The 13,077-nt window shown below is 39.1% G+C and overlaps 1 protein-coding gene across 2 annotated transcripts in view; it reads right to left on the reverse strand.

Moving 5' to 3' along the window:
- LOC126480040 (TBC1 domain family member 9) overlaps positions 1 to 13,077 on the reverse strand; it is a 164,534-nt gene that overhangs the window by 99,020 nt on the left and 52,437 nt on the right. For both annotated transcript variants that reach the window (XM_050103836.1, XM_050103835.1), the window contains exons 11-13: positions 9,106 to 9,339; positions 3,359 to 3,562; positions 2,568 to 2,826 (exon numbers count right to left, since the gene is read on the reverse strand). In XM_050103836.1, coding sequence (XP_049959793.1) covers positions 2,568 to 2,826; positions 3,359 to 3,562; positions 9,106 to 9,339 — 697 coding nt within the window. The remainder of the gene's footprint in view (positions 1 to 2,567; positions 2,827 to 3,358; positions 3,563 to 9,105; positions 9,340 to 13,077) is intronic.

Below are 13,077 nucleotides of genomic sequence, written 5' to 3' on the forward strand. Positions count from 1 at the left end.
ACACCGTACACAGGAAAACATTACAGTTTGTTACAAAGAAATAATTACATAAACTAAAAATGGGGAAAGCAAAGCTTTTATTTGGAGATACATTAAATAACTGATGAGCAATAAGATGAATTTAGTCTGAATTTAACATTTGTGAAGAAAATTTAATTTAACAAAGGGGAAAAGAGAAAACCAAGTCTGATAATTTAATACTAAGATGGCACTCTGTGCCATTTGTGTGTGTATTTCCAGTAGGGTCATCTTTTTCATTTTCTTAACGGAATGTAAACTTCATATACTGCATCATATGAATGTTTTCCATCTTAACACTGTGTCATTTTTGTGTCTTTTATACAAATAGTATCTATGTACATTGCACACCATGTTTATCTGTGTTTGCAACATTCAGTTGTCACCTGAAGAAGACCTGAGAAACTGAAAGCCAGTTCATGAAGAAATAAATATAATTTTGTAGAACTTTATTTTGATATTATTAAGGTCTACCAAGCACCAATGAAAAATTCAGTTACTCTAAATTCTTTTAATTCAAGAACAAAAACCATACCTCCAAAATATGTCATTTATGCATTTTACCATAATTTAAACTTCATAAATTATTAAGACACCAAAATTTCCTACATCCAGAAAGTCTTGAACAGCAGAATCACAAGAAGATCTTGTCATGGTGGAAAGCAATGCAATGGATACAAAAAAGGTATACATTATTTCACATGGTCCGTGACTACAATGATTTAGGGAAAGGTTTGTAAGCTAATTGTTCTGTCAAAAGTTCAAATGGGTGTCATGTTACTCTGAATTTGCTAGTGATTGGTGGTGTTACCTAAGGTCTTATGGTTAAGAATAATTCTTTCTGTATGCAAGTTATCTCCCAACCAACTTCTCACGCATTTCAAGCATTGCTGTTACTTGTCCTCACCTCCATATTTTGAAATTATCAACTGCCTACTGATACTTGCACTTACAATGAATCCCAGAATGGCACTATGCTCCTTACTAAATGGATTTGTAATATGTACTGAAGATATCAGAGACTTGCCAGGATCTCATTCTTGATGCCACAGTACTTTTACTTGAGTGTTATTGTTTACCACTATTTTCTAATAATATTTACCACACTATTACTTCTGGCATAAAAGCCGCCATGAGTAAACATTACCATGTCTGTGTGTGTTTTATTTATTTATTTATTTATTTATTTATTTTTTCTGTAGATACATGTGCCGAGTAATTTGCTATGACTGGAGTGTGTGAAACTGTACACAGTTAAGATATAAATTACATAAATACAATAAAAGATATAATGTAAACAAAGTTATCAAATAAAGGACATATACCCCAATTAACAGATAATTGTGTTACACTGAGGAAGGATCAGTGATACACACAGGAAGCAAAATTAAGCTAAGTATTATGGTAAGTAAATACACGAGCACCAAGAAACAAATTTTTGTATATCTATGATACTTCTCAAAACAAAATTAATTAAAAATATTTGTACAATAATTGTATGTAATGGCTATATTCATTTTCTCTCATAAATTGAACGACCATACGAAAAGAATTCTGTATTACATAATCTTCCACAATTTGTTCAAATTTTGGCAACTGTTTGAGAAGTAGTTTGATATGTGGTGGGAGTGCATTAAAAAACTTAATAACGGAGAAATAAATTCCTTTTTGAACCAGATTAAATTCCTCAATTCAATATACAGGCTGTTTTTGTTTCTTTTGCTGTGGTCATGATTTTCACTGTAGTCTTTGTGCAGAGAAAAATTATTACACACAATGGTCAACAAGGAAACAACACATAACGAGGAGGTGGTAAGTATCCTCATCTTTCAATACAAGTCTCTGCAAGAGTGTCTATGATGGACACCACTCATTACTCCAATGGTCTTTTTTTTTGTGCACTGAATTTTTTTTCTACGAGAGGTTAGTTCCCCAAAATACAAAGAAAACAACCTTAATGAATGAAAGTAACCAAAGTAGGAAGCCTTAATGGTATCTACGTTAGTCACAGAAGCAATAACTCATAGTGCAAATGTTACTGAGCTAAGTCTTTTAAAGAGATGAAGAATGTGGATAGTCAATTACATTTGCTGCCTATATAGGCACCTACTAATTTTGTAGCCTGAACTGTTTGTATTGGTTAATGTGTACACTTTACATTAATTTCTTCACGAGTTATTTGTGATGTACGGAATCTCACATAATAAATTTTATTCTGCACTGAGTGAGAGACCATTTGAAGAAAACCAATTTAAAATTTCATTGAAAGCCTTGTTCATAGTTCGTTCAATATTGTTGTCTGATAATTCGTCAGTGAGAATTGCAGTATTATCTCCAAAAAGGGTACATTTACTTTTTGTATCAGAACGAAGAGTGAGGTCGTTAAAGAAAATAAGAAATAGTCGTGTGTGTGTGTGTGTGTGTGTGTGTGTGTGTGTGTGTGTGTTTCAGTTTCTACTTACCAATCTCAGGTTGCAATAATTTTGGTAAAAACTAACAGTAAATGAATTTACCACAACTTTTATAAAATATTATCTGTTTTAAAGTACCTGAGGAAAATGGTGAGAAACCATGACAGAGATATCATGCGTATCATTCCTAGTGCATCGAGCCGTGCATGTAGACTAGGTAGGTGTTCCAATGTGAGGTCATCCAAAACACCTTGGTCTACCAGTGCTCCAACTACACGAGTGTTGTAGTAGTCTGGGAGCAAGCTCTCACAAAGTGTTGCAAGTTGCCAGAATGCTTGTTCTTCAGAGCAGTAAATCAGAAGTACTGACGCAACTATGTTCATTGCCTGACAGTAACCTATAAAAATAAACATAACATTCACTTTTGGAAATGCAGATTTTGTGTAACCTGATCAAAGCTTTCCCATTTTCCATACGTAGTTCATCAAACTCAAGGCCTTTCACCAGTATGATCTTCTTCCTTCCCAACCCCCACATTTCAGTTTACTAGATTACTGTCACTCATCACAAGATTCACAACAAAATACCAAACCTTGATTCTTAAATAATATTGAAACTAAATGTCTTTCTGGAAGACACATGACAAATAATTCAGGGTGTTTCATTATCCCTCCAACAAACCTCAGATATTGGATACAGACTCTGGCCTAAATTAGACTTGGGTCTGTAGTATTCATTTTTAATTTGTTTAGTCATACAGTCATTCCAGAATCAACATCACTAGGTGTGTTTCAACCCTTAGACACCATATTTAAAGTGGACTCAAGTTATGAAATGCAGTTCCGCCTGCTGATGTGAAACGAATCAAGATAAATAAATTAATAATACCTAACCTTTTCGTTTAAATAAGAGAATGAAAACTGACTCACCAATCTGTGGGTTTCTCCATGCATATGCAGAAAGTACCCTGCGCAGTGCTGAGATACCAACTTCTGATTGGAATGCTGGATGTTCAGGTAGGGAACGATGTAAGTCTCTCTCTATCTCATCATTTGCAGTCGATGGTTTGCCTAATGACTGGTCTACAAGTAGTCTGTAAAGACCAGGATTAGCTGCCATTTCATTTGCAGCACCTATAGAAATATATATTTGAAGAAACAAATGCAATTGTAGAATGTAACTTATTTGGTACAAAGAGCAGCTGGTTAAGAGTTTTGTAATATAGACAGAAAATCTGCTCACCACTGTGCAGCACACAGAAATGAATAGAAAGACAAAACTAGCTTTCAGCACAAAGGGCTCCTCCTCCTAGGAAAGATAGATAAATAACATTTAAGGACTTCACCTGGTAACTCTAACTAGAGTTAGCTTCCATCTTGAAGCCTTACCAGTCTATTCTTGTTCAAGCATTTTCTCTTGTGACAGGAGAGGAGATCCTGCTTCTGAATGCTAGGACTTTCTAGTCTTTATGTGCTTTCAAATGGTGCTGTTTGGTGAGTATATGTGCAAATATCATGTTAAAAATATTTTCAGTGCATTGAATACAAGAGATGGAGGGAAGCAGGCAGACAGAGAGAGAGGGAGGGACAGACGAAGGTGGGAGGAGGGAAAGAAAGGAGAGAGGGGTAAGAAGGGCACAGAGCAGAATAAATAACTAACTACTAAAACTACAATAAAACTGACAGACAGAATGCATCACTGATCAAACAATAACTGTTCACCTTGGGTCTGCCCCGTACCCACCTACTGGGTGTGTTCTATGACATGAGAAGTGAGATGTGACCACCTGTTACATCCACACCAACACTTCACATAATCCCTTCACCCCAACATCAACTTCTCTCCAACTCCAGCAGAGATGGAAATCTATCTCTCTCTCTCTCTCTCTCTCTCTCTCTCTCACTCACTCACTCACTCACTCACACACTCACACACTCACACACACACACACACACACACACACACACACACACACACACACACTTTTCTTTGTTGGATTATTCTTTCTACTTTTCATTTTCTCATCTTCTTCTAATCAGCCCAACTCTGTCCCTACTGTAATGTCTGAAATAAAGCTTCCATAATGCTTAGTACTGTACTCTCTCTCATTTATTCTGAGGTCCCTTTTTTTCATTTTTAGCTACCATTCTCCTCATAAAAGGTGGGTCCCTCTTAGCCTGTGCTTTGAGTGACCTGCCCCTTTCCCCAGCACAATCTCACCCTCACTCTCACACCTACAGTAGGTAAGAACCGGGCAGCTTTGCTGTCTTTTTGGGATTTTAACTATTTTATGAATTGCTTTTCTTTTTATTTCATTTAAAGTATAAGAACATTATAGGGATTAAAATCTTGCATTTATTCTTAGCACATAAATACACAACAGTGAAAAGACCTTCACCATAAGCAGTAATCTAAAATTCCAAGACAACAACAAAAATTCTACAGCTACATCTAAACTCTGCAAGCCACCGTATGGTGCATGACAGAGGATACCCTGTACGACTACATCATTTCCCTTTCTATTCAATTCGCAAACTGAGCAAAGGAGAAATGACTGTCTGCATTCCTCCATATGAGCCCTAATTTCCCTTATCTTCATGGTCCTTATACACAGTTTATTTTGGCGGCAGTAGTTTCCTTTGGCAGTCAGCTTCAAATGCCGGTTCTCTAAATTTTCTCAATAGTGTTCTTTGAGAACAACGTTGCCTTCTTTCCAGGGATTCCTATTCGAGTTCCCAAAGCATCTCCATAATACTTGCGTGTTGTTCAAACCTACTGGTAACAAATCTAGCAGCCCACCTCTGAATTGCTTCAATGTGCTCCTTCAATCCAACTTGGTACACATTCCAAATACTTGAGCTGTATTCAAGAATAGTCACACCAGCATCCTATATGCTGTCTCCTTTACAAATGGACCACACTTTCCTTAAATTCCCCCAATAAACTGAAGTCTACCATTCGCCATACCTACTGCAGTCCATTTCATACCGATTTGCAACATTACATCCAGATATTTAAATGACTTGACTGTATCAAGGAGGACATTAGTAATACCGTACCTGAACATTACATGTTTGGTCTTCCTACTCATCTGCATTAACTTACATTTTTCCACATTTAGGGCTAGCTGCCATTCATCACACCAACTGGAAATTTTAAACCATGGAAAATCCAGGATCGAATGTAACAATATTGTGAAAAGGAAAGTTGCTACTCACCATACAGCAGAGATGCTGAGTTGCAGACAGGCACAACAGAAAGACTGTCACAAATAATAGCTTTCGGCCAGTAAGAACTTCATCAGAATTAGATAGAAAACACACACATACACACTCATGCAAACACAACTCCCACAAACAGTGTGGCCTCAGCTGCCTGAGACTGCAGTCATATGTGTGTGAGCTGCATTTGTGAGACAGTATCAGTGTGTTTGCAGTCCAATTCTGAATAAGGCCTTACTGGCCAAAAGCTATTATTTATGAGTCTTTTTGTTGTGCCTATCTGCGACTCAGCAACTCCAATATACAGTGAGTAGCAACTTTCCTTTTCACAATACTGTTACAGTCCAACTGGAAATTTTGTTTAAGTCATCTTGTAACATCCTACAGTCACTCAACTTTGACACCTTACCATATGCTATGACATCACCAGCAAAGAACCACAGACTGCTGCCACCTTGTCCGCCAAATTATTTGTGTATATACAGAACAACAGCGGCCCCATCAGTCTTTCCTGGAGCACTCCTGGTGATACCCTTGTCTCTGATGAACACTCGTTGACGAGGACAACACACTGGCTTGGGACTTCATGCTAGGCGAGAGATTTGCGATAAATTCAGACTAGGTAAGAGGCCAGTGCCATAGAGTACTTTTTGTAAAAACAAACTGGGATTCCACCCAGATCTGGTGATAATTTACTTTCAAATCTTTCAGTTGTTTCTCTACACCAGGAATAACTATTACTATGTCGTCTATACAGAAGTCTGTCCGATGGTCAAATGACGGCATGTTTGTACAAATGTCTGTAAATGAATTCTTGAATGCAAAATTTAAAACTTCACTTTTTGTTTTGCTATCTTTGACTGCCACGCCAGACTGGTCAACAAGGGACTGAATGGAAGCCTTAGACCTACATAGCGATTTTCCTCCATCAGATCTGTTGCTAAGGTGTGACGGTGTAGTAGTTGTATGCTTCACGCATAGACCTTTTCACAGAAACTCAGATCTCTGCTAACCTGTACTTGTTGTCATTTGTGTGAACCTTTTTGAACCGAGAGTGTAACAGCCTCTGCTTCCTCAGCATCTTCCGAATTTCATTATTAAACCATAGTTAGTCTTTTCCATCCTTTATCCATTCACTATGCACATAACTCTCATTTACTATGCACATAACTCTCCTGACTAAGATTTACAATCTGCTTCAACTTTGCCCATAATTCCTCTACATCCACCTCACTGGAACTGTATGATGCCAGTTCACAAAGTAAGATACTAATAACTGTTTATCTGCTCTATCTAGCAGAAACACTCTCCTAGCCTGATTTATTGACTTTCATAATCATAGCTGCTATAATGACATCATGATCGCTAATTCCCATTTCTACACTGACATTGTCGATATGATTGGCCTATTTGTAGCTATGAGGTCTAAGATATTTCCACTGCATGTGGGCTGTCGAGCTGGCTGCTCAAGACAGTTCTCAGAAAATGCGTTCAAAAGTATTTCACATGACTGTGTCTGTACCATCTTCAATGAACCCATAGATATCCCAGTCTATACTCGGCAGGTTAAAGTGGCTTCCAACCAGTGTTGCATGATCTGGGTATTTACATGCTATTGACCACAGACTTTCTCTGAATGACTCTAGAACTATCACAACAGAATCGGGTGGCATGTAAAAACATCGAACAATTAACTTGGTTTCACCCACACATGTTATACGTGAAAAGGTAACTTCACTGTCAAACTCAATTTTGACCTCACTAGAGGAAATATTTTTGTCAACTGCAATGAACACCCTCCCCTCCCCTCCTATGATCTCTAATATGATCTCCGATGTGCCATGACTCACAAAGTATGTCAGAGCTTTCCACTTCAGGATTCAGCTAGGTCTGGGTCCCAAGAATAATTTGAGTGTGAGAGCTTTCCTGGAGGGCTGTAAAGTTGGGAGCTTTATTATGAATACTTTGACAGTTTACTGACAAAATTATTACAGCCGAAATGTCTTTATTCTGAATGCCATTTAAATTCCCTTGCTGCATATCAACCAACTGACAAGTGTTCATCAGAGCATTTCAAACTAATGCCTAGCCTAAAAAACCCTCATGTGCACTCCACAAGTACTCTGCTACCGGAGTAGCTGCTTGCTTCATGTAGTGCACTCTGACCTATCAAGAGAAGGCCTACAAATCCCCAAAGGATAATGCAGGTCCAGAAATCTGCAGCCAAAACTGCCACAGAATCGATGAAGCCTTTGGTTGAGACCTCCCACTTGGCTACAAACCAAAGGACCCCAATCAATTCTAGGAACAATGCTGCAAATTGCTAGCTCTGTTTGCACCCCGTGCATGACGCAAGCAGTATTAACCACCTCCATTAGCTGTCTGTACAAACTGAGGATCACCTCAGAACCCATGCAACAGTTGACGCCGGTGCCGACGTGAGCCACAACTTGTCTACACCCTGCACTCTACACTCTTGATAGCTGCAGGCAAGGCCACCTCCATATCTCGGATCTCAGACGAAGCCCTCCTGGCAGACATATTAAGTGCACATTGGCTTTCTTTCCAGCCCTGAATACTACATCATGCCTAAGAGGCTCCATAACATGTGCAACATTTGAGTTCCCAATAACTAGTAAAAACCTCCCCCCCCCCCCCCCTCCCAATTGCCTGCTCAGATCCTGTTGAAGGAGCAGCCTCCTGTCCACTCAGGGCGAATAGGTGACGCCAGCTGTCCATTCTCCACATTGGGTATTCACCTCAAGAAACATGAACGCATTACCACCTGCCACTCACGCTGCTGTGAGGGCAAATCCGCCACATAAGGTGCACTAGAAGGTGCCTCGGAAGCAGAGCCCTTGGGCAAAACAAGTGACACCTGAGGTGTCCCATGTGACATGCCACATTCTCCACCACCACTACACCTTAGTTCAAATGGCTCTAAGCATTATGGGACTTAACATCTGAGTTTATCAGTCCCCTACGCTACACCTTGATTCAGCAGCCTGAAGGTGACTAACCACAGCCAAAAGCACTTCCAGTTGCTCGCTAACTGCGGCCAGCTCCTCCTGCAACCACACACACCATGCACACATCCTAGCCATCCTAGCACGACTAACTGAAGAAGTCAACTACAAAATCAGAAAAAATTCTAGATATGTAACTTACTACCCTCCTGACGTGTCACTGATGGACGCTGCTGTGTTAATGCGGTATGCAGCTGGCTGTTCAGTGAGCAACTACTGCGCTACAGACTGAATGACTTTACTCATACAAAAACTTGAGATTGAAGCTCTTAAACAGAGCAGCAAAATTTAATAAGTGTACTATGAGGAAAATACAGAAAAAGATAAACACTTAACTTGTTGCTCTGTAGATGTATATCAGCAGAAAGCTATGGCCTAACAGTGACAAACTCACAAATGGATTGCTAACAAATAAATTGGTCTCCATACCTGAAAAAGCCATCCACGTTTCTGCTCTGAGTTCATCAGGTATACCACCTAGTACAAGTCTTGCCAACTCGCTGGTTCGATACATAGATACGCCTCTTCCATATTCCGTAAAATGGGTTTCCCATTTTCGCAACTTCTCTTTCTGATGTTTAACATATTCTGCCGAAGTCTCACAGTTAAACAATGTCATCATTGGTGGCTGGGGGTTCCATTCCGGCAAGTACGCAACAGCAACTAATGAGTCAGAAAAAAAAAAAAAAATACACATCACAAAACTCACTGAATAAGGATACAACAAGAAACAAACAGCAATAAGGGCACACAATCTTCACACAGCCTGGACTGATTGTACATTTCTGAAGAAGAATTATAATTAAGTATATAAACCTTTAGTCTTTTCCTGCATGTTTCATAGCCCTTAATATCTTACATCAATCTCATTGCAACACCACACTTGTTCAAACATTCAGTTATTTGAGCAATAAATAATGCAATCTCGTGCATAAATGCCTCAAATGCCATCATTGCACCTTCCATATAATTTGTACTGATTTAAGACAAGAATGAAAAAAGCTATTTTATTGAGTTCATTATGATTGTACAGAAGGGAAAAAAATGCACATGCACAGAGACTGTAAAGCAAAAACCACGTGTATATGCAGGCACATGCACACTTGACACAAAATTCTCTCTCTAGAAACATTCAAGAATAATCCTTGCACCTTTCCCAGAATTTAAAAATTCAGTGTTCAATTGAGTTGTAAATCATCTAGCTCTCAGGCAGATTTATTGCCCACTATCACAACCCTAAACCAAAGAAATTCAAGCTCTTTCCTTCAACTACAAAAACACTGGGGGAAGCTCACCTGTGTTCACATTACTGGGCAGATTCTTTCTTTCTTTCTTTTTTCTTCTTCAGACCTGCCTGTGTATCAAGACACTACAATGCGTAATTACTATTCCAGGACAACATGTTTTCATGTTTTTGCTGGTACAGAATTTCAGTCATTAAATTTCATTCACCGGATATATAGGACTGTAGCAGCAAATCAATAAGTTTATCAAAAGGAAGGAATTTTGTAATATCCTGAACAATGGAAAGGTAGTCATACTTCAGCCTCAGAAAAATCAGTGAGGGAGGGAGAGGCAGCAAGTGGATGGGATGAAAGTGGGACTGATGAGCTTACCTTAGCATAGGTAGGACAACGTACACATGGCACTCTTAAGTGTAGGAGTGGGTTGGGAGAGAGGGAGAGAGGGAAGGAGGGAGGGAGGGACAGAGAGAGAGAGAGAGAGAGAGAGAGAGAGAGAGAGAGAGAGAGAGAGAGAGAGAACTGTGAATATGGTGACCAGGGCCAGCTCTAGGGGAAGTGTAAGCAAACCACAGCACCACCCAGGGCAGCTGGTTCCAAAAGGATAAATTAAACAACACAATAAAAGTTCTGTACAAATGAGGAAGTGTGAGAATATGTTGGAAACAAATAATACACAAAATCTATTTCTTACTGGAAACAGCCTTCAGTAGTGTAAAACAGATGCAAAGGAAGTGCTAGAATTGGTCACCTTGGTTGTGTCTTTCAAAATAGCAAAGATTGCTGCTGACACTGATGGCAAGCCTACACAAAACTTGACATGTACCTATATCACCTTGAAAATACCTACAAAAATGAGAACCTTTATAATAAAGAAATACAGATAAATGTCAGCTTACGATGGCCCAACAATTCCTTAACATCAATATGAATATCACTGAGAAAAATACTTTGTAATAAATAGGGAAAGTGTAAGTAAAATATCCACTGATATGCACATGTCATAGTATTTTAAATTCAGACATAATGATTAATGGACATTTGCAATTGGAAAGATGAAGGCCCCCTGTTCCCAACATTTCCCTCTCCCCTGAATCTGCTATTAATACCACTTACATTGCTCTTCTTGTCAAAGTTCTCCAAATTAATTTTTCTGCCTTGTCTGTAACCTCCTGAGCTTTCCTTCATTCCTTTTTTCTCATTGTTGAACTCATAATAAACAGATATTAATATTTGAGAGATTACAGAAAAAACTATCAAACCTTACTCTGTAGATGAACCAAAAAAATGCACTGCACAAACTGTATATCCCATTTCATTGTATTTCACATTGGTTGTATTCCAACAACTTCATTTACCTTATAATTGTGCTTTTTGCTACAATGAATGAAACTGCTTTCGAAACTACTTGTTTTGAGCCATAGATCACAGTGGTGGCATTTTGGAAATCACATTCGATCATAGCTGTTTTTCCTTTACGTACTAAAGACACACTAAATAGGCACTGGCAATTTATACACTCCTTTTTGACAAAGCATTTTCAAGTGAGTCACTCACTGTTCTTTTACTGTGTACAGCAGAAGCGATGATACTGTCGGCAATGTTGTTTCCAGCTCTGCTGGCTATTACAGGTGTCCCACTGCACACACACCTCTGCTCAGGGAACAATAAGAAGTGAACAGATTTTAGTTGTATGCTCTGTGAGTGACATAAGTTAATTTTGGAGCCATAACCTAAAATTTATTACATAGTAAACGTTTCACTTCTGGTTCACTGACACCATATCTGGCTCTGGTCTTAAGGATGTACCTCCTATTCACGTCAAAAACAAATATGAGTATGTGTTATACTGGCCCTGATGGTGACAATGGTGGAGGTGGGTGTGGGATGGAGGCCGAGGAGATTGAGGCCAGGAGGACTGTGGGACAGAAGATGTAATGTAAGGACAATTTATATCAATATAATTCAAGGATGAAATTGAATTTAGATATTCTGGGCTCAGTGGTGTGTCCTGCTGCTGCTGGTTGATCAGTTCTGCTCTTGGCTAGTTTGGCAGTGTCTTTCATTCAGATTCATGCCAACCCCCCCCCCCCCCCCCCCACACACACACACATAAAAGCCTGTGCAAAAATTACAGCTAAGCAAATACGTAACAATCCCATAATCCCATTTACAGTGGTGGCACTGCCCTTTATAGGGCAGGTTATACCTGTGGTTGGCTGGAATAGGATTTAATGGGACAGTGCAGATGGCAGGTCTTGCAGGTGGGTCTTCCACGGAGGTATGATCCACATGGTAAGGGTTTGTCTACATGTACATACATATTCTGTGAGCCACTGTATGATGCATGGACGAGTATACCTTCAACCAGTACAAGTCATTTCCTTTCCTGTACCACTTGCAAATGTAGTGAGACAAAATCAACTGTCTATGTAACTCTGTTGGAGTCCCAGTTCCTCTTCTCTTTTCTTTGAAGTCCTAACACTAAATTTACATTTGCGGCAGTAGACTCATTCTGCAGTCAGTTTCAAATTCCAGTTCCCTAAATTTTCTCAATAGTGTTTTGCATTAAGAACATTGCCTTTCCTCAAGAGATTCTCATTTGAGTTCATGAAGTATCTCTACAATACTCATGTGCTGATCCTATCTGCCAGTAATACATCTAGCAGCACGCCTCTGAATTGGTTTGATGTCTTCCTTTAATCCAACCTGGTGGGTATCTCAAACTCTCATGCAGTACTCAAGAATGGGTATCACTAGTGTTCTGTAGGCGGTCTCTTTTATAGATGAGCTACATTGTCCTACAATTCTCACAATAAACCGGAGTCAACCATTCACCTTCTGTATTATTGCCCTGCATGCTTGTTCCATTTCATATATCTTTGCAACAAAATACCTATTTATTTATTTATTTATTTATTTGAGCAATCTTCTGTTCATCACATCAAAATTCTGCCAATTCATCCCGTACCCTTATCTCTCAACAATGATACTGTCTTGTATACTACAATGTCATCAGTAAAAATTCAGAGGCACAAATTGCTGCTCACCCTGTCTATCTGATCATTTATGTATACTGAGAGCAAGAGCAGCCATATTAACCTTCTTTGGGATTTTCCTGATGATACCCTCGTCTCCGATGAACAATCGCCATTAAGGA

This window comes from Schistocerca serialis, chromosome 1, assembly GCF_023864345.2.
Source record: "Schistocerca serialis cubense isolate TAMUIC-IGC-003099 chromosome 1, iqSchSeri2.2, whole genome shotgun sequence".
Taxonomy (NCBI): Eukaryota; Metazoa; Arthropoda; class Insecta; order Orthoptera; family Acrididae; genus Schistocerca; species Schistocerca serialis.